The 22,635-nt window shown below is 41.2% G+C and overlaps 1 protein-coding gene across 3 annotated transcripts in view; it reads left to right on the plus strand.

The window, feature by feature from the left end:
• Positions 1 to 239: 239 nt before the first annotated feature.
• The window catches only part of bcl11aa (BAF chromatin remodeling complex subunit BCL11A a), a 48,260-nt gene continuing 25,864 nt past the window's right edge, over positions 240 to 22,635 (plus strand). Inside the window, exons 1-2 of one of the 3 annotated variants that reach the window (XM_010870099.4) lie at positions 240 to 734; positions 5,454 to 5,852. In XM_010870099.4, the coding sequence (XP_010868401.1) occupies positions 680 to 734; positions 5,454 to 5,852 (454 nt within the window). In that variant the 5' untranslated portion in view covers positions 240 to 679. Of the gene's footprint in view, positions 735 to 5,453; positions 5,853 to 6,798; positions 7,168 to 19,598; positions 20,333 to 22,635 lie in introns of those variants that run through there. The other 2 variants (XM_029120472.1, XM_020047622.2) reach the window with 2 other exon arrangements.

Genomic DNA, 22,635 nt, shown 5'->3' on the forward strand with positions numbered 1-22,635 from the left:
TAGAGCCCCCTGATCAATGTCCAGTGTCCACCTCTGTTCAACGTCTCTCTCTCTCTTTCATTCTTTCGCTCTCCCTCTGCATAAAGCATATGTCCGCCCCCCTCCGAGCTCCTGTCCATTGGCTTTTCTTGCTGTTTTCCTACGCCCCCCCCCCTCACACACACACACACACACACACACACACACACACACACACAGTGCCCATTGCTTTCATTAGACATCTCTCCCTCGCTCTCTCTCACTCTCTCCCTCCCCCAAGTGCCTCTTGTCCGGCCCCCTGATCTTTCTGTCCATTGGCTTCCCCGGGTCTACTTTTCATGTCCAGCCCCTAATGAGTGTCCATTGGTTTTGTTATTTCCCTTTCCCTCCTCCCACTTTGCCGCTTCGCCCTGCCCATGTTTTGTATGTCTGTGTCCATCCATCTCCTGACGTTCAAGTTCGCAGGAACGTCACGTCCGCACTTGAACTTGCAGCTCAGGGGGGCTTTTGCCATTTTTTCATCTCTCTCTCTTTTCAAAGAAGCCATGACGGCGATCCCACAATCCATCTTCCCTGCGCCATCGTTGTATTATTTCTAATTTTGGATGTCAAAGGCATTGATGAAGATATTTTCTCTGGAGTCTCCCTTCTAACCCGGCTCTCCCGATGTGAACCGAGCTGAACGCTGCCACCAGCCACCATGTCTCGCCGCAAGCAAGGCAAACCCCAGCACTTAAGCAAACGAGATTTTTCGCGTAAGTACTCCTAAATTGTCGTTTCTACTTTCACCACACTGCTTTCTACCCAGGCCAATACTGAGTCCATTCAGAAAAACTGAAATGGGTTACCAGGAGCGTGATTCTCACGGGCACTTTGGACACTGGACAGCACGGACCCGCGGTCAAGTGGACTTCACCGTCAAAGCGTGGCGACAATCTATCTTCTCCGGTGAAATGCGCTCATAGCATATCCTCCCCAAAGCCGAAAGACCAAAGTTTTATTGATATTTCATCCATGCGAAAATTCGAAGAACTTTGCTGCGAGAATGGCATTACATTCACTCTGGCTTTAGTGCCCCTATTGCCTCCGACACTAAAGTGCATAGGCTACGTTAAGGTACGCGGAGCGTATGGGTAGGCTCCTATATGCATGCCTTCTGCGGAGCTATGTAGAATATCACCCGGAATATCCGGTATCGGTGCCTGTCTTGGATCCAGGCAGGTTTCCCCCTCTCTTGTGCTATTTTTGGAAGGTTTTCAAAAAGCTGGAGGTGGATTTTGATTGGAAAAAATCTCGTGTCCGACTGTTTACAAGCAGCGTTCGTGTATAGATCCTCTGCCAACAGAGCCGAAATAGATGTCAAAAAGGCGTATTTGTACCCTGCTTTAGAAATATCGTTTTTGAACGGATTGTAATGATTAGCCTACATATTTTGTAAGGTGTTCTCGTTTAGTGGCGGGAAGCATACAGACTATGCATGTTTCAAGTAGCCTATTAAAAGAGGATGCTTTCGTAAAGAGCAACAGGACCAACGCTTTTCTACGTTATTTTTCCTTCTACTTTTTACAAACGCATATTTGGAACTACTCGATATTTAATTTAGTTATCATGCAGTTCATTACCCTAAGGTAAGACAAAACAAGAACAGCCATGTAATGTTATTTACACTGTAGGTTAATGAGAATGTAGGAATAACGAAAATGTAAAAAATAGACATTTATAAGTTTATCTGATGTTATGAAAACACCATTACGCACAAATTGATTTTGAAAAGTTGCCATTATTCTTCGATTTCTTTCCATTTATACACCATGTTTACAAATGCTTAGAGCAGAAGGCAGCAATTGGCGTTTGTAACTAGAGGAATTACCAAGGTAGCCAGTCTAATGCCCGATTTTGTCACACCGTGTGTCAGTCCTGCAAGCATCTCTTCCGTAGTGATCGAATGGCGTTTATGCGATAATATCCCCTAAATATATCTAACTTCTTGTATTATTTTATCGTATAGTATGGCTTTATTATTCATTTGCATTGCAAGTGGTGATATTAGCCTATATATACAGTATATTACACTGTATTTGGGTTTCAGTGCACCCAGTCCAGTTTCTTTCGCAGGCTTTTGTTCCTGTCGGAATCCGGTCGCTAGGAGGCAGACGACGATCAGAAACTGGATGTGAACTCGAACCTGCTCAATTACAGCGGGACCTTAATCTACATATTTAACGATTATGTTTAGAATGCAGTGGAACGCATGAGGGTTATATGCCACTTTCCCCCTCCTATTCTATTCCTGTTTTCATATCTACATGTTTGGGAGTTAAAACAATTTCAATGCAACATTCAGTAGGCCAATATCCTGAAAAACCAGGCTATATAATCGCAACAGCTGCAAAAAAAAGATAAATCTTAGTTTATGGTGAAAATATATCTATTTAATGTGAAAATGCATAACAAAAACTATCAATTAATTTACGGTACCCCACATAGGTAGAGTTAATTCGGGTTAGTGTTTTTGCTTTTTTAACTCATATTTTGCAATGGTAGGAAAGTGGTCTTTAATCTAGCCCACAAATGTATTTATTCATTACATTCAGATGAACTAGTTTTAATTATAAGTACCCCCTGAAATATAATAGAATTTACATGAATTGGGGAAGAAATGTTACTAATCTTTATCACCTTGGGATCCATGTGTGCAGTGCATACATTTAGCAGAAATTACAGTTGTTTATTATCATGCAGAATTACATTTGTTTTAAATGCGTACATTTGGTTCTGCCTTACCTTGATTTTCTTAAATGCTGTTTGAATTTTCTCCCCCCCAAACAGTCTATTCTTATATTTATTGATTTAACTCACAGAACGATAACGAATTATCTTTATTTTGCATATCATAATGGTGTACTAAATTATTTATCATTGTTGTATGCTCGTCTTTTGCAGCCTACATTTTTTGCTAATCTGATATTGATTGCATCACATTTAGTTTAGGAGACTGACATGTAGTGTGGAAGTGTTACTGAATCCGTGTTTTGAATATGTAACTATTCAGGCAAGAGAAATACAGAACCTGATTCTCGTAAAATTCAAATCCGTTTCAATGTGGGAATAAATACATGCATGGGCTTATGCAGAAAAAGATGCAATCAATAATATAATCATTGGTGTTTGTTGATTTTAAGATTAGATTTGTTGTTTACCCCTTTTAATTAAAAACAGCAATGCATTATGTAACTCCAAAAAAAATCTACTCTCAGTGCAAGTTTAAGGTGAGGGCTTAGTCTGCTTTCATTTGATTTTATCCAGTAAATGTAATGCCCATGGCTGTTGTATAACCTCGGCCGTTCTGGTGGTTGACCTAACGTTAAATTAAGGGTAGTAACCGTCCGCTGGAATTTATCACATGTTATCTCTATGTCCCAGTTCGCTTGCAGATGTCTGTAGGATTGCTCGTTCAAATGATAGTTCCTCGCGCGCGCTGGGGAGCTACTCCACATTCCGCCCTCTCTCTCTCACGCGCTCTCTCTCTATCTGTACTCTATCTGGCTCTAGTTTGGGCGGAAATAAATTTAACCTCAGTTCACAGGATCCTATCTCTTATATCAAACATCCCTACCAATCATCAGCCACTACAAATTAAAATCTATTTTTTGATTCTCAGTGGTTTTAGGTTAATTAAAATGTGAAATTGGCAGCTTAGTAAAGAAGGTCAAGATGCTTAACCATTAGAAAGCTAAAGGAGAGCTACTCTCACCTTAGAGCGAAAGATTTCGAACACCACGGGCTGCTCAGTTGTAGGTTAGGACTGAGACTTCTGTCTTACCCCCTCAGTATACATCTTCCATTCACAGAGCTCGTGGTCCGTGTTTAACGACACAAAACGGCTCCTTGAGGCCGATTTCTGGCTCGAAAAGTGGTTATCTAGGAACTAAGTCACACACATGTAAAGGGGCCAAGAAAGCTTGAAATTATGTATTTTCTTGCACATTTGTAATTTCACACAATTAACTTTACTCTATCACTTATCACAGCCATTTTTTTCCTCATTCAACAATAGGCTACTTACTCATTGAAATATATATATAAAAAAACATTTGAAAATGTTTTTGTTTTCTTTGACTTTGAGCAATCCGAGTGTCTCTATCTTAGAGAGCGTTTGTAATATATTAACCTCCAAACAAAGGCTTTACTTGTCTTACCTATGTTTCTGTTATCTCCAAAAATATGTTTCATCTATTATAATTCTAGCCTTTTAATACTCTACTTTCTTGTATTTTGTGGTGTTTATTTCAGTGGATCTAAAAGTAGAAGTGGTGAGAGTGTAAAGTTGACATGCTGATGAGTGTTAAGGGAGCTGTCTGTCAAAAGCCAGTCTTACAGGGAGTTAATTACTTGCTTTTCTCTTCAACACTGGCCAGGAATTCTGACTACTAATAAAATTACAACTACTACTACTTCTCATAATACTACTGTTTCAAAAAGCAAAAACATTTATATCATTTAGCTGACCCACTTATCTAGAGTGACTTATAGTAGTAATTAAAGTTAAATACCTTGTTCATGGTCTGACAACAGATTTTGTCTTTATTTAATCAGCACAGGGATTCCAACCTGCAACCTTTTGGTCCAACAAAAGGCCCAACACTCATTTCTGCAATGCTGCCGAACCTCTTCTAATCAAGCCACTACTATTCCTAATACTCATACTACTCCTACTACTCCTATTACTACTATTACAATTAATAATAATAATGAGAATAATGATAATACTTCTGCTGCTGCTGCTGATATAGTAGTTTTACTGCTAAAACTTCTTCTAGTACTACAATATCAGTCAAACGTTTGGACAAATCTGAGTGGGTAAATGTGTCCAAACCTTTGACTGTTACTGTACGTCTACCGCTAACTACTACTAATAATACTGTTGCTTCTACTACTAATAATACTAGTAGTTATACTGTTACTGCTGGAACTACAACTACTACAACTACTTCTACTAATACTAATACTTCTTCTAATACCAATACTTCTACTGCTATTACTACTACTACTACTACTATCAGTACTAATACTACCACAACTACCACTACTATGTTTGCTGCTACTACCAGTAATGCATCTGCCAGCACTACCAAAACTGATGCTTCTACTACTACCACTCCAATACTACTATTGATACTACTAATGGTGCTACTACTACTAATGCTTGCTTTTAATACTACTGATACCATTACTATTAATACTACTACTTATACTATTGGTGATATTACAATTACTACTGTTACTATTACTGCTACTACTATTACAACTGCTAGTCTGAAAATAAATATTCTAGGCAAAACGATGAGAGAGGAAACGCCAAAGCATGTGATCAGTGTTCTACACTGTCTTTGCCACTACTTAGTTGAACATTCTGCCTCTAATTTGCCGCCCGTTTTTCTGTCCCTCCTCCCTTCCCCGGTTCCCGGTTCCAGCCGAGCCCCTGTCTGCCGTTGCCTCAGAGGAGCTTTCGTCGGAGCGCTGCTCAGAGCGTTCGGACCGCTCGGAGAATGGCGCAGGCTCGGTACGGGTTGCCGTGGAGACGGAGCAGGACCTGTTGACCTGCGGACAGTGTCAGACCACCTTCCCTCTGGGGGACATCCTGCTCTTCATCGAGCACAAGAGGAAGAGATGCCACGGGCCACCCTGCCTGGCCCGTGGTCTGGACAAGCCCCCCTCGCCATCGCCGGGCCTCGCTCTCACGCCCTCACCCTTCTTGGCCTCACTTCGCAGGCGCCCCGTGGAGGTGGGCGTCCAAGCCACGCTGGGCGATGATGACGACGACCGCCTGTCATTGCCCAGGGGGATATGCCCCAAGCAGGAACACATCCCAGGTAACCCCACCTTCCTTACACTGCGTTGTCTCCTTCTGATTCACATACAAGTGCAGTTGCATGGTTCGTCCGCTACAAACGCGCATTAAGGTCGGTCCGCGCAGGTCCGTGTTTAAGTGTGTCACACATCACTCATACACACAGCGACGTGTCCGTTTCTATGAGCCTTATGAGCTTAGGATTATTATAATGTTTTAGACGGGGGCTGTGTTGGAGGATCGATGCACCTGAGATTGTGTCGTGTAGTGTTTTGTAGTGTCGTGTAGCGTTGTGTAGTGTTGTGTGCGCAGGAAAAGACTGAAAACAGCCGTGGTCACATTGTTCAGTGCACATGTTCCCTCTCTCTGTGGGATTTGTAGTTCTAAGAGAGCCTGAGAGAACTGCACCGCCCTGATTGGGTCAGATGTCAGCCCTGTTTTAAATGATCCATTGAATTGGTTAGGACTGATTGGCTAGTCCAAAAAAATCCCAGGGAGGCCCAAGGGAATTAGGAACAGCATGCTTTTATAGTGTGGCTGAGATGAAAACACATCTTTAAATTTGATTTGAGGATAGTTAACTCATTGGCCTCTTAGATTGCCCTGATCTCTAGCTATGTGTGAGTGTGTGTGTGTGTGTGTGTGTGCTCGTGTCAGGAAACGGTTAACTTGGCATGGCAGTCGTCCTCTGTTGGGTTTGACTGAGAGACAATGGGGGGGGCGGGGGGGGGGGGGGGTTGGCTTTCCACAGTAATCAAATACAGCCCAATGGCAAAGTGACCCTGTTAACCTTGACTTAGTGGCCATTTTGGGATGGTCTAAAGTGGGGCACTGGGCGGGGGCACTGGGGGGGGCACTGGGGGGGGGGCACTGGCTGGCACTGCAGTGGAATCAACCAACCCACCATACGGGGACACTAAAGGTCCAGGCATGGATCAATGTGTGTGTGTATGTGTGTGTTGGAGGGAGTGGTTAGGAGAGTTTCTTTGCGTAATTACACGGTTGTTTGGTGTGTGTATGCCTGTACCAGTGCAGACACAGAGGGTGCGTGTGTGTTAGTGTGTGTTTTCACGGTTTCTTTGGGATATGGGTTCATGCCTTTTCAGGTTGTGTGTTCCCAGTGTCCACATATAGACTGCACTGTGTGGTGTGTGTGTATGGTGTGTGTGTGTGTTTGTGTGTGTGCATGTGTGTGTGTGTCTCTCTATCTGTGTGTCCTGCAGGCATGGTGTGTGTTCGGAGGCTGTGTGGGACAGAGTGCTGTGGCTGTCTCATGTGGCTCTAGTAGATGTCTCCTGATCTCACTGTGGTCTCATCGGCACCACATCTTAGCCCTGGTAAACAGTGGCCTGCACACAAACTCTCACACATACTCTCTCTCTCTCTCTCTCTCTCTCTCTCTCTCTCTCTCTCTCTCTCTCTCACACACACACACACACACACACACACACACAGACTCTTACGCCCTCTCTCACACACTCTCTCTCACATACTCTGCCTTTCTCACACACACACTGTCTCACACACACTCTTTCACACACTCTCTCTCTAACACACACTCTTTCACACACTCTCTCTCACACACACACACACACACACACTCTCAGACAGTCCCTCTCACTCTCTCTTACACACTTTTTCTCACACACTCACTCTCACACACTCTCTGTCACACTCTTTCTCACACTCTCTCTCACACACTCTCTCACCCTCTTTTTCAAATACTCCCTCTCACCCACTCTCTCCCTTTCTCTTTATTTTCTTACGTTCTTGTTTTCTAATCATCTCTTTCTCTCTGGTTATTTTTCTTTGTGCAGTTTAACGGACAGAAGTTGAAATACGTGCACTCAGTTATTTCTGGCTTGCCAAGGGAGAGTCGTTTATTTCAAGCATCTTAACGCCACTAATTATTTGTTATAGTGTAATTTTTCTGTGTATTTCAATTAGGGTTTGCTTCCACTGGTTGACTAACAGCACTAAATATGGCCTGGGAACATATGAAATAGGACGACGGATACGAGCTACAAAACAAGACCATTTATCACTTTGCTTGTAAACAACAACAAAAAGTATTGGTATGTGTAGAGGGTTAAAGAGAGGATGTCAAGGTGGCCATAATTATAGTTTGTCTGGAGATTATTTTGGACTTTTCAGCTGGCCTTTCTTGTGTGTGTACTAATCGCCCTTTTAGAAATGCTGGGTAGCTACTGTGCCTCTGTGTAAGACCACCTCTTGTTATCTTGCTCTTCTGATTGGCTCAAGAGATCCAGGTTTTATGTATTGGATATGTCTCTAATCATCCTCACCAACAACTACTTAGATCTGACACAGAATCCTTTAAGCGTGCTTTTGCGATTGACTGCTAGATTTTGGAATGGAATAGACCTCTAGACAGGCCCATTTTTGTAACTTCAGCATAACTTTGACAAGCTTCACTAAGGTCTTAATGGCTCGGCAATGTTAACCAGTCACGGCTTGACTGTGGATGTGTGTGCGTGCATGGATGCCTGCTGCGTATCCCCTTTGTTTTAAAGATGTTGCTTTTATTTCAGCGCAAATTATCCTAGCCATTTAGGCACACTGACTGTGACACACACGCACACACACACACACACACGCACACACACACATTCACACACACTGTTTCAGCCAGCAGCTAAACTGGGTTATTAGACTAATTTCCATGATAATATAACGGGCGAGACACGTCTGGTTGGGTCAATGGCATTGTGTTGTAGATATGTTGAAGAACCGTTTGGTGGGAATATTTTTTTTGTGCAATTTCTTTTCTTTTATTGTTACTATTATTATACAGTGTTAGTGAATTGTTATTTTAATTTTCAACAGTAATTTATGTATTTCTTTGTTTTACACAAAGGAATATCACTAACAGATTATTACAGCTATGCAGTTGGTGTGTTGTTGGTGAGCCATGAATATTTGTTTGTTATTGTGTTGGTCATTGTGACATGGCTGTGTATAGTCTTTTGAGGCCCCTAAGCATATTGACAACAAATGTTAGAGCAAACGTAAAATGTACAAATAAGCAGGTACAGATAAAAATATTACAAAGGGGCCTCTTAGAGGCAGTGTGATCATTTATTAAAACCAGAGTGACAAAAGCCTGAAACATTATTGGAAAACTCCAATTACTATCGGATATTTAACATCTAGGTGGCACATCCCCAAGATACTGTATCACTGTACAAAGAACAATCAAATTAATTATTAGCAACCTCTTTCATCTTTCAACTCAATAAAGCTAGTGAGTAAAACAAAACAGTTGTGACTAAATGTATTGCCACTCAAATTATGCACAATTTCTTCTGGAAAAAGGTTGAATGTCAAACATATTTTGGTATCCACATATGTATTTCTTTGGTTAGCAGGTGAACAAAGCCCAAATATGTAAATAGTTTAAAATAACAAAGAAATCCTAAAATTTCCTGGACATTATTATTGGCACCTTATATATATATTTAAGTATTTAGAAATAATTTGATTTCAAACAGGTGGTTATCCTTTACTTTTGAATTGAACTCATCTGTGGGGAGTTGCAGATGCCTGCAATATGAAATAACTCATTCATCTAGTTTAAATATAGAAAAGGACTCATTCACCGGTTTGGTGTCATCGTGTGTACTACAATGAGCATGGAGATTATAAAGAAAACCAGAGATTGGTCTGAGGAGGACAGGCACATGGATGTAGCCAATCATGGACAATTTCAAGGCTATAAGTCCACCTCCAGAGATTTGATGTTCCTGTTTCCTTCGTACAGGAGGTTTATGGCCCATATTCTAACCAACCTCCCTGGACTTGGCCACAGGACAGTGCAAATAATGTTTGGGATACTGTACTAGAGAAAGCACCTCCATCAATGTCCACACAGATTCAACCAGATCACAAAGTTTCAAAGTGCACCAACTGTTGCTAACTCAGTGAAAGGCATCTGTATAGTAGTGGATCCACTGCTGAGAGAGACATAAGAAAACCTTACACAGTTTGTCAGAACACTTCAGCATTCCACTATCTTTCTGGGACAATCTCTTGTGGACAGATGAGACCAAATTAGAGCTTTTTAATAAGCACACCATCTGTACGTTTACAGAAAACAAAATGTAGCCTTTAAGGAATAGAACACCTTTACCAGAGTAAAACATGGAGGAGGTTGAGTGATGTTTTGGGGTTGCTTTGCCTGTGTGTGCATGGCATCATGAAGTCAGTGAAATGTCGAACGCAGTGTCAGAGACTTGAATCCCCACCATGTGAGTTATTTGAAGAAAGCTCAAAGCTGCCAAATTTGGCCCCAACTGTATATCTACATCCTAGTTTCCGTAACATTAAGTATTTACATTTTATTCATTAGGCAATGCATTTGTAATACACTTTGTATTGTTCCCTGACAGTTTATAACATCAAACAAACCTTCTGGTGCAATATATAATATATAATGCAAATGCAGGAGCTTTGGAAAGTATTCAGTCCCCTTTATTTAATCCATATGTTGTTGCTTTACGGACTGTTGATTTTCTTCCTCAGCTTCTGTCCTCTTACACTTCTGCACTGCACATTTGCGTGTTTTTGATCTTTCTTTCAGACTTACTCTCCTCTTGCCGTCGTACGCACAAGCCACTGACTGGATTTCTTTCCCCTCCCCACATTCACAATGGCCCACCTGAAAATGCCAACATACTTTTCCCTAGCACTTTGCACATTGATAATTTATTAAAATAAAAAATAAATAATAATAATAACCAAAGGCCCTGAGGTGTGGTAGCATGGAGTTTTTCGGTGCGTTTTACCTCAGGATAATACGAAGCATTGCTGGTCTGCCGTAATACTTGTATTTACATATCAAACAGCTGTTTGAAAAGAAGAAGGGCCGGTCCTGTCAGGTAGTGTGTGTGTGTGTGTTTGTGTTTGTTTGTGTGAGTTCCCTGTTTGTTTTTGTCCCTGATAAGCTTGGCAGCCTGGCATGATGGGTGTATGTATGTGCGCGCGTGTGTTTGTGCGTGCGTGTCCCCACATGGCCATTTTAATTATGACCACGGTAGGTTCTGATCTCTGACTCTCTCATTACTCTATTCACACTTAACTGGGATGAAAAACAACGCTAAAAATGTGATAAAAAATCCCAGAATGCCACCTTATCCTAAAACAGACTTTCTGTGTTTCTCCCTCTGTGTTCTGTATGTACCCCACAGCTCCAGGATGGATGCTGTCCTGTGTATTGTCATGGTAATAAGGCATTATTGTGCAACGCTTAAATGAACAATTCCTCCAGTAACCTAATCACAGTGTGGTTTTACAAAGACACCTTAAACTGACTCAATATATTCCAGTGTGCACATCTGATTTGTGTGTGCTCTGCATATGATTATGTTTTGGCGATGCTATGGCTAAGCTGGAGATGGGATATGACGTGATTGCCGTTGCTGTGTGGCAGATCAGGCGATTAGCCTCCACCGCTAACACGGCTACTCATTCGCTGCCCACCTCTATACACATAAGTGTTTTTTAAATGCCCCTTTATTTTCTGGCTTAATTTCAGAGCACACACTCTCTCTCTGTCTGGCACTTTGTTTATCCATTTCTTATTATCTTTTACCCATCCTCCCTCTTTCTTTTGCTTGTGCTAACTCCCCCACTTTCAACCTAAGTCTGTCTAACTATCTGTATGTATATACAGTGCTGTTCAAAAGTTTGGGGTCACATAGACATTTCCTTGTTTTTGAAAGAAAATGTTATTTTTTGTCAATAACATCAAATTGATCAGAAATACAGTGTAGACATTGTTAATGTTGTACATTTTGAATGGATTTTGAATACCTACATAGGTGTAAAGAGGCCCATTATCAGAAACCATCACTCCTTTGTTCCAATGGCATGTTGTGTTTGCTAATTCAAGTTTATTATTTTCAAAAGCTAACTGATCATTAGAAAACCCTTTTGCAATTATTTTAGTGCAGGTGAAAACTGTTGTGCTGATTAAAGAAACAATAATACTGGCCCTTAGAGTATCTGGAGCATCAGCTATTGTGGGTTAGATCACAGGCTCAAAATCACCAGAAACAAAGAACTTTCTCTGAATCTCATCAGTCTATTCTTGTTCTGAGAAATGAAGGCTTTTCTATGTGGAAAATTACCAAGAAACTGACAATCTCGTACAACGCTGTGTACTACTCCCTTCACAGAAGAGCGGGAACTGACTAACCAGAACAGATAGAGTGGGAGGCCCATGTGCACAACTGAGCAATAGGACAAATACATTAGAGTGTCTAGTTTGAGAAACAGACACCTCACAACTCAACTGGCAGCTTCATTAAATAGTCCCCTCAAAACACCAGTCTCAACATCAACAGTGAAGAGGTGACTCTAGGATGCTGGCCTTCTAGGCAGAGTTGCTGGCCAATAAAAAATAAAATATTAATAAGAATACAGACAGTGGACAGAGGAAGATTTGAAAAAAGTGTTGTGGGCGGATGAATTATATTTGTGAGATGCAGACCAAATGAATAGATCCTGGAGGAGTGTTTGATGCCACCTGTCTAGCATAGTGGAGGCAATGTGATGGTCTCGGGGTGCTTGAATTTTCCTATTCAATCTAATTTAATGGATATTTCCATGGAAAACAACAACATTTCGAAATGACTCCAAACTTTTGAACGTTAGTGTGTGTGGATATATTAATATAATTTATGTGTATATATATATATATATATATATATATATATATATATATATATATATATATATATAAATTCACTCTATTTATGCTATAGTGTTAACAGCCAATGCCAAATTGATACAAATTGATACTGAATCAATTACAGTGTGGGTATGTGTGGGTCTGTGCGTGTGTGCGTGTGTGTGTAGTCTGGGTGCCGCCTGGCACGCCGCACTGGTGAATACCAGTGTATATTTGGGTGCGCGTGCCGCGTGGGAACAAAGCATCAGAATCTCCCATTTCTCGTCCTCTGTGGCCATCCCTGTCTAAATCCCCCACCACTTCATACACCAGGGTCTGTCACGACACCCATGCTCATCAAGGACCTATTTGCTTTTGCTGGGCGTGCGTGTGGAAACATGCTCTCACACTGGTCTAGCCGGGATCCTTTCTTTGCCGGTTTTTCCTAGGCCACGCTGGAAGGACGGAGTTGAACAAAATGCCCGGGAGGTCGTGTGTTGCTCTGTCGATAGTACGGAGAGGCTCTCGGTGGCTTTGAGAGTGGATGATGTGTCAAGGCTAACGTGTTCGGTACACCGTGGATATACACACTGAACTCACCATGACATGATCAAAACACGTCGTCCTGTCCGCCGCTTCCGTTACAGTAAATGTTTAAAGGACCCTGGAATCGGATGACTTGTTTTACAAATCACATTTTGTTGGCATGGCAATGAAACGTGTACGTGATTTCATGACACATTCAAAACATGTTTTCACTCGGACTTGGTCCAATATTAAAATATCCGAATTGACTGTAGATTTAAGGTTAAGAGCTGTATTGATGTATTGATTGATGGTTTGTCCTTTGCCCTATATGACACGCATAAACCTATGTTGATCAGATCTAGTCCCATAAGCCAGTGGGATGGTCCTTTGGAGAACAGATCCGGTTATGCATTATTTGCTGTTGATTCTGTTTTGGCTATAGTTGGAGCTGTCATCTGCGGCACTCTTTAGTGGAATAATGTTTATGGACTCTATTTGTTGTTTATCTATTGATGATTGATTTGTCATTTGCCTATGTTTACTTCTCTAAATTCTGGAAAACAGAAAGCTACTATTTTTGATGAGTTGTTTTAATATTGCTTCAGTGTGCATGTGCATGTGCATGTGTGTGTCCCCGCTATGGTGTGGTCCCAGTGGAACTCTCTAATGATGTCAGAAGTTGTGTAAAGCTTGTCTATAAAAGTGTTTATACACTACAAAGCTTATTTATATATACATTGGGTTACACATTGCTTTTTTAGAAACAAAGTCCAACCCAGGAAATAGCCTGGCTACATTCTGTATATTAGTATATGTGTGAGTTTATGTTATACTCTCTGTGTGGATTACTTTACCAGTGAGTGTGTGTGTGTGTGTGTGTGTGTGTGTGCAAGAACCCTGTTGGGGCGCGGGTGAACATGAAAGGGTGTGTGAGTTGGCAGTATTGCCGTAGGACATCCCCTGGCGGTCTGTGCCAGGACAGAGTTGGCACTGCCAGGGTGTGTGTGTGTGTGTGTATGTGTGTGTTTGTGTCTGTGTGTGTGTGTTTGTGTCTGTGTGTGTGTGTGGAGGGCCTGACTTCTCACAGGGGTTTCATGTTCCTCATTTGGCTTCACAGCAGAGAAACATTGTTCAGTATGAGTGCAGACACACACACACACTTTTTTATTGCTGTCATTAGAATGTATGTAGGTTTGCATGTGTGTGTGTTCCCCAATCGTAATTCCTGTCAGATGTCTGTAGTGTGAAGGCTCTAGTTCTGCCTGTAATAATAAGGATGAAGGGCAAGGTGTAGTCTAGAGTCCCCGGGATAATTCCTTGTCCTGTCAACATGAGGGCATTGACCTCCGACCTCACCCCTGGCAACACCACCTGTCACAACTACTGGCCTATCTCTGACAATCACTTAATGGTGCTATTTTTAGTGACCAGAGAAGTACTGCGCAAAGCCCCAAACTCACCCAGCTGATTTTACGCCCAATTATGTAACAAAGCCTGATCGTCTTTCACATGTAATATGTAAAGGATTAATATTGACTTTAACATTTGGTTGAATCATTTTTGATTAGCTGTTTGGTTGGAATGTTTTTTTAAGAGTATGAATGTGCACAGCATAATAATGCCTAAACCTTTACTGGTGTCTCATCAGCCAGGTCTTAAACAAAAATATGCAAGCCTATAAGCATGATGGCACGTACGTTGGATCGCACAAACACACACACACATACACGTGTGCACACATACACACACACACGCACGCGCACACACACACAGACACACACAAAAGCCTCTACATCCTGACTGAATCTTACTGATAATTTGCTCAGGCTCATTTGAATTTTAAGCACTTCTTTAATCTTCAAAGCCCAAATTGCTTTATGAATATGCATGGTGTGGGCAGACTTTAGTTCATTACCAAGTTGTAAATTCTAATGACCATTAGGTCCTCTCAGTAATTGCCAATTGTTTTGCATTTTTGATTGGCCTATTACCATGTGCATTCAGAACACATCAGCACAGCCTGTCAGACCTGTGCTTGGAGGGGGTACATGCATAAGTGTAGGTGTGTCTGTGTGTGTGCATTGAACATCTGCAAACTTTTTGCAGGGAGGAGAGTTTGTTAGGGGTTAAAAAAATTCTGGGTGGAAGTAAATACTTGTATGGTCGTAGCATGTTCTTTTCATGGGGGGGGTGGGGGTGGGGGGGGGGGGTGTTGCCCAACATTTCTGAGCAGAGTTTTGCTTGTGAAGATTGAGAGTTCACCGGGAGATTGGACATAATTAATTTACATAATGACTCGCCTCTCGTTGGTTACGGCATTAGCCTTTCATATCAACAAGATCTCCTCGTCTCACGTCAGTATTCGACGGTTCTCTGGGGGGATGTTGCCTGGCTACCCAAACTGTGTTGCCACGGCATACCCACTGACGTTAGATGTGTCACCACAAGGAGTCTGGCTCTGAACAAATCCCATATGTTTGATAAGACCCCCAAAAAACGCTCTGATTGTTCTCAGAAACCATCGAGTGCCACATTCGTTTGAGAGGATCCTGCCGCTGATTACTTAGTTTTATACAGCACCCCATCATTTTGACATCACCAAAAAGTCTGCAAAGGAAGGAGAATCAGATTTAAATGTGTAGCAAACCACAGTGTGGTGGAGGATTTCACTTTGAGTCTTCAGGGGCAGGGTTATAAAATGTTTTGAGGCAAGTGGCCTTTCATACAAAATAAACACCTGGGTTCAAATACAATTTCAGAAATAAACATTTTAAAATGTATATTGGAATGTACATTTGAAAAATGTGGGCATGCATTAATAAAATGGATTCAAATGCATATCGTTGGAAAAAAATTATAATACTTATTTCAATGAATTAGTATTGCTTTAAAATAGTTGTGAAGGCATTTAGTGGTTTTATTTGAACAACTTAACACACAGCTGTAACACACAGCTGTCGTGCTGATGATACAACCTACAATGCTGACAGGTCGCTCCTCAGCTTTGGAAGATGCTGGGACATGTAGGCACTCAGCAGTGACTTTGCTCAGTATTTAGGGGGTCTGTAACTGTGCATTCCAGAGTTTAAAATGATCAGTAGTTGGCAAAAGACATGGGGTGGTGTGGTAACTCTCCATTTCTTTGTTGGTTACATCCAGCAGTACTGAGTTATTGTAATGAACTGATACATGCAGAAATGCATGGTTGTTTCATGAAATCAGTCAACTTTTGTTTGCTTGCGGTGACTATGAGAAAACATTGTGTCATGTTGTTGAACTTTGAGGCAATGTCATTGATGTTTTTTCAGTGGCATTGCACCATGTCACTTTAAAGAGTAGATCTGAAACTACTGAGGCATTCTTGTCTGTCTTTTTCTGCTCATAAACATTTAGGCGCTTGTCATCTGCTTCTTTTGGGTTTTTGACAAGTTTTCCTTTGCCCCTGGTACAGGAATGGGTGAGGCGTTTAGTCATACCTGGGAAGGGAGGTGACAGGCTATGATAATGTGTGATTCTTGCACACAACCTGTAGAAAGCTGAAAGAGGGTTACGTTGTCCGAAGCATCAGTGAGGACATACTTCTTGTGAGTTGACAGCTTGGTTACAGGCCTTTCTCCTCTTCATCTGTATCCTGTATAAGATGTGTAGTCTTGAAAGTGAACCTTGTACTGGATGTGCAGAGATTGTGTGGTGCGCCCACATGCCGTGATATGTGCTGAAACTGTATACTCTTAGTATGCTGTCCATTTCACTGTTACGAGTCCAGTCTTGTTGACTTGCCCTGTCATTCCCTTGTAAAATGTTATTAGTGATTCAACCGGAGATTGAGAGTGACACTTTTCCTCTTCAGCATGGTGACATTTTACCAGCCCCGTTCCTTAGTGCTTTTCTATAACCACGCTGTTGTCATGGGGTGACCGCCCCATAAAGTCACTCTGAGTCATTAATTTATTGGACACCTATTCATCGAATTGTATAGATACAATAGCCTTCCGCACAACTTGTAAAGTGGAGCTTTTGATGGCAAACAACATTTTTCTTCCAGAATTATTTTTAAATGGAAAGTCGTTTTTTCAATTATTTTATGAATAACCATTCAAATCCTTCCATTCCTTGATTAATAAAATGTATTGTTTTATTCCATTGTAAGAGATACTCAAATATAAATGTATTTAAACCCAGGTCTGAAACACACACAGACACGGAGACACAGAGTTGCATACACACACACCGTTAACAAACGGTGTGTGTGTCGGGATCTTATGGTGTAATGGTGTTGGCATGCCTGTCACTTCTCTCACCCTCCCTCATTTTCAGCCCCTCTCGCTCTTTCTTTCTACCCATCTCGCCCTCCCTCATTCTCTCTCTTTGAGGAAACAGATGTCACCCCTCCCCTTTTCCTACCTTGCTCTGATTTTGAATGCGGTGCCATTTTGAAGACAGTGATTTGTCTTACTAAGTGAGTTTTGCTGTTAACATGGAGACGGAGGAAAATCATTTCATCATTCAGTACTAAGATGTGTTGTGTCCATTTAAGTATGGTCAACATGCAAAGATGGGCTAAAAAACAGAGATTTGCCCACCCCCCCACAAACATACACACACACATGCACACACACACACACAAACACACACACACACACACACACTGCCTACCACACACACACACAAATGATTATAAGGTATGCCAAGTCAATAAAATAAAAGTCAATAAAATAAATAAAGAAATAATATAAATAATTATTAGCCAAGAAAATTATGCAAAAGACATAAGAAAAAAAAAGAAGATGATGACTAAACAAACAAAACAAGAAAGCACAACGGGTAATCTTTTCCCGTTTGGTTCCTTGGTAGCTTCTTTTCCTCCTTGTTTTTCCCCTTCACTTCTTTCCAGTTTGTGTACCAGCGCTTGGAGGCAGTTGTATGAAACCTACATTGTGATGAAACAGAATTCTTAATCGGGTAGAGATGTGGAACGATGTGAACGGCACTCTAATGGACGCATTGAATGGAGTGAGGGAGGGGTTGAAGGGGTGTGTGTGTGTGTGTATGGGCGGGGGGGGTTCTTGTCTCCGGTGGAACGTAGGACTGTTTCCTGAGGACTCTTTTAGCCCTACACACACACACACACACACACATACACACACACACACACACACACACACACACTGGAAACCATGTACCCCTGGCCTGCTAACTCACTTCAAAGTTGTTAATATGCATCTGGGAAACCGTATCCAGAACACAGATAAATGATTAAGAGCATGAACTTTTTAGGTAGTAGATGAACTGGTATGGCACATCTGTGGGACCCACCCTCTTTTTTTTTTATTTCTGTATGTGTTTTCGGTAGTGGCTCTGCTCTCTTCCACATTTCTGGGTCTGGTCGTTGGCCAAGGGCATGCATAATTGATCCCACACGCGCTATCATTTTCTTGATGTAATTGCCTGGGTAAGATATGATGAAATCTAATGGATAATTTATCCTTCCAAAATGGGTAAAGAAACTTTGGAAGGGTTTTAGGGTAGTCTGGGTGGTGTGTGTTTGTGTGGAAGGTGATAACGAGGTGGTTTCAGAGGAGAGGGACTGTAAGGTGTGGCTGAGCACGGAGGGGAGAGTGAGAGAGAAGACGAGAAAAGGAGAGAGTTTGGAGAGAGGCTAATGTAGGGGCCGCGCAGATTATCAGAGAGAGAGGAGGACGGAGGGAAACAAAACGAGGGAAAAAGTGAGAGTTCAAATTTGCTGAGCCATCTTGTTCCAGCAACACCACTTCAGATTATTTGTCCCCTCAGAAAGTTAGATCTAGTAGGGAACATGAAACCTTTATTTTTTCAACAGACTCAAGAGTATATTTATATTCCCATTCTACTGTTCCGGTATGCCGTTTTAGTATATTGTTTCAGTATACCGTTTTAGTATAATATTGCACTATATTGTTTCAGTATATTGTTTCAGTATATTATTTCAGTAAAATGTTTCAGTATATTGTTTTAGTATATTGTTTCGGTATATTTTTTCAGTAAAATGTTTCAGGATATTGCTTCAGTATATTATTACAGTAAAATGTTTCAGTATATAGTTTTAGAGTAATGTTCCAGTATATTGTTTCGGTATATTGTTTCAGTAAAATGTTTCAGTATATTGTTTTAGTATAATGTTCCAGTATATTGTTTCGGTATATTGTTTCAGTATATTGTTTCAGTATATTTTTTCAGTATATTGTTTCATTATATTATTTTGTATAATGTTCCAGTATATTGTTTAAGTATATTATTTCAGTATAATGTTTCAGTATATTGTTTCAGTATATTGTTTCAGTATATAGTTTTTTAAAAATGTTCCAGTATATTGTTTATGTATATTATTTACATATATTATTTCAGTATAATGTTTCAGTATATTGTTTCAGTATATCATTTCAGTATATTATTTCAGGATGTTTCAGTACATTGTCACAGTGTTTTTTTCCCCATTATATTGTTATTAGTATATTTTTTTAATATAGTGTTCAGTATTATTCCAGTATATTTTCCCAGTATATTCTCTCGGTATAATATTCTCCTAGTATGTTCAAAGTCGAAAGCATGATATTTTTAATACCTGGCTGAATGTTGAAGCATGAAAAGAATCTGTAATGCCTTGAACACTTGCCCGACAAAAAGGATGTGAAAAGGAAAGCCACTTGTCTGGCATAGTGGCTGGAACTGAAATACATCTTAAATGTCTCTATACCTCTTTCCTCCCCACCTCTTTTCATTCTTTTGTTCACTTCTCCTGACTAGAATTGTTGTTCTTTGCCAAGGCGAATGTGTCTCAACACGCTGTCTGCTGGCTTTAACAACTCACTCTCTGTCCATGTTAACTGGTTAGCGGAGGGGGCGGGGACGCCTGTGCCATAGTTTAAGACATCCTGGTGAAACACACATGTATATTTGATAGTCCAGGAGAAAAGCAGCGAGTCAACACAAAGAGGGAGGGAGGTTGTGGTGCCCCCATGAAAGCCCCATGCAGCACCTACACCGATCCATGACCGGGACCTAGGCTCCATACGTCCCAATAGAAACAGCAGGCAGACCGACTGATAAAATAAGTGCTCCCCTCCACGCGCACACACACACACACACACACACACAGACAGACAGGCAAACACCTATGTTTATTTCCGTATCAAAAAGACAAATGGGATCAATCTACATGTTGGTTTCCACAGGCTGGAACAGATCCAGACAGAGAAAAGGAGATGGGAAGAGGGCATCTGAAGGGCTAAAGATGGGGTGGAAAGGTAGTGAAAGAGAGCCTTCAGTTTATTAGCACCCCCATTAGCTTCTGTACATGCGGCAGCTACTCTTCCTGGGGTCAACATTTAACATCAAACACATACAACAAAACGTAACAGTATAGACCATACGACGTACTATTCATTATTTCTACATTTAATTAAAACACCACCAAGTATAAAATGTTATTTACACTCTTATACAGCATTCATAATCATATTCTTACAGTACAGCTGAATGACGTCTTTCAGAATCGTGGCAGGCACTTTGATGCAATGTTTTTTTAAAAAGCTGAACTTGCTTTCTGCATGAGTAACCTCTTGTTCCAGAGCATTCCACAATGACATGGTGCTATACATAACGACCCGTAAACCCTGGCAGGGTATACTGTATGTCTGTTTGAAGTGGATTCTAATATATTATGGAGGTGGTCTGGGATTTTCAACGCACAAATGGTTCTCGAAAAGACTAGAAGAGAAGTAGTCAATCTCTTCTCGGCTGTTAGCCATGAAAGACTGTCAGACATGGTGTTGATGTTGGTTCTATGTGGGCATTGAAGAATAGGCGTGGGGCTCTGTTTGAGCCCGTGGCAGTTCTGCTAGGTCTTGGCATCACCTGACCATGTTACTGGACAGTCGCCACGATGCTACTAGAACAGTGCCTGGCCCTCTACTACAGTTGATCTTTGTGTCTAAAATTCTGGAAATCTTTCCACAACCGACATGATGATTTTGATGACAACCTTGTCATTGTGACTTTACCGCGATAACTGACCATCCAATGTTACGGATTTCGGCTTTTTCAACCTGCTTAATGATCACAACCTTAATGCATTACTCCTTTTGAGGTATTGTTCTCAGATAATGTTTTGAACCAAATGCAATGCTTTAGTTTTACAATGCTAATGCTTTAGTTTAGATATGTATGCCCAGTTTACAGTTTTTCACTCATTCTGACACTCTTTGGCAGTGGCTGCTGACATGTATAGTGAGGAATCCTCAGCGTACATAGTCATTTTTGCTTATTGTTAGTCACGAGGAAAATCCTTTCTAAAAATAGAGAGGAGTAACGGCCCAAGATAACTGCCCTGAGGGACACCTCACAATATGCGTCAGATGTTTAAGAGCATGGTCTTGCTTTTAGTTAATGAATAACTCTTCAACCAAGTAATGGCACGGGAGAGATTTTCTGTGTCCTCCTCTTACATATCATACCAACATACATGTTTAATATCTTCAACATAACAGTGATTTCTTATAAATGACATTAGACCCTACCTTTGTTGCTTTGTCTTTCCTTATTATTTTCACAATGTTCTGGCCCCTACAACCAATAAGAAAAGACAATGCATTGCCGGTTAACCTGCCACCACACCACATTTGACCAGAGGAAAGGGGGAGGGCAGGAGGATGGATATTAGGGAGGATGGGGGCACAAACGACAGAGACAAGACTGATGACAGTTGTCCATTAACAGATGAACTTGGCAGAAAGCCAGCAGGTTTCAGAGACTGTGTGCTGTGGCTTGTTTTATCTCTCTTTTTCTGTCTGTCTGTCTATCTATCCATCTATCGATCTATCTATCGTCATCATCATCATCTCTCTAACTCTTTCTCTCTCAATTTTCTCTCTCTACCTGTTTTCTCTCACTCTTTCTTTCTCTACCTTCCTTGCTCTCTCCCTCTCTTTATATCTTCCTATCTTTGTAACCCTATAAAAAAGTAATCTTATTTTCACTTGCTTTTCCTTTCCCACTTTTCTCTTACTCCTTTTGTCTGGTTCTCCTCTCTTCCGCCCTCCTCTTCACCTACTGTACCTGACTGTACATCAAATGCTTCCAGGTTCCCTTTTGGCCAAAGGCGAAAAATGGCACCGCTCTGTGCTCTTATCCAGCCCTCTACCCCCACAACCTTTTCATGACCAGAACCAGTTCAGACCGGTTAGCTGGCCTTGCAGCCAGAGCCTCTGTCATCTAGTCTTAACCGAGTAGGGGAAAGAAAAACAACCAAAACGCCAAAAAGGAAAATGAAAGCTAATTTCTGATAATGCTGCTGACCTGAGGCTGTTTAGCAGGGGAATTAAAAGACAGAGAGGGGGAGGGAGGGCAAATTAAAGAGGCGCTAGTGAAATGAGTTTGGTCTGTTTTTTGGGGGTTTCCAGGGGTTGTGTTCAAAACGAATAGATGAGGAAACGTAGTTGGGATTCAGAGGATATGTTTGCCTGTGTGTGTTTTTTCCACACTGTACTTGATGTAGGGCAGACGTTAAAAGGACTGTGTAATATTGGGGAAATACAACTTGACACTAGAG

The sequence above is a fragment of the Esox lucius genome, chromosome 6, assembly GCF_011004845.1.
Source record: "Esox lucius isolate fEsoLuc1 chromosome 6, fEsoLuc1.pri, whole genome shotgun sequence".
Classification (NCBI taxonomy): domain Eukaryota; kingdom Metazoa; phylum Chordata; class Actinopteri; order Esociformes; family Esocidae; genus Esox; species Esox lucius.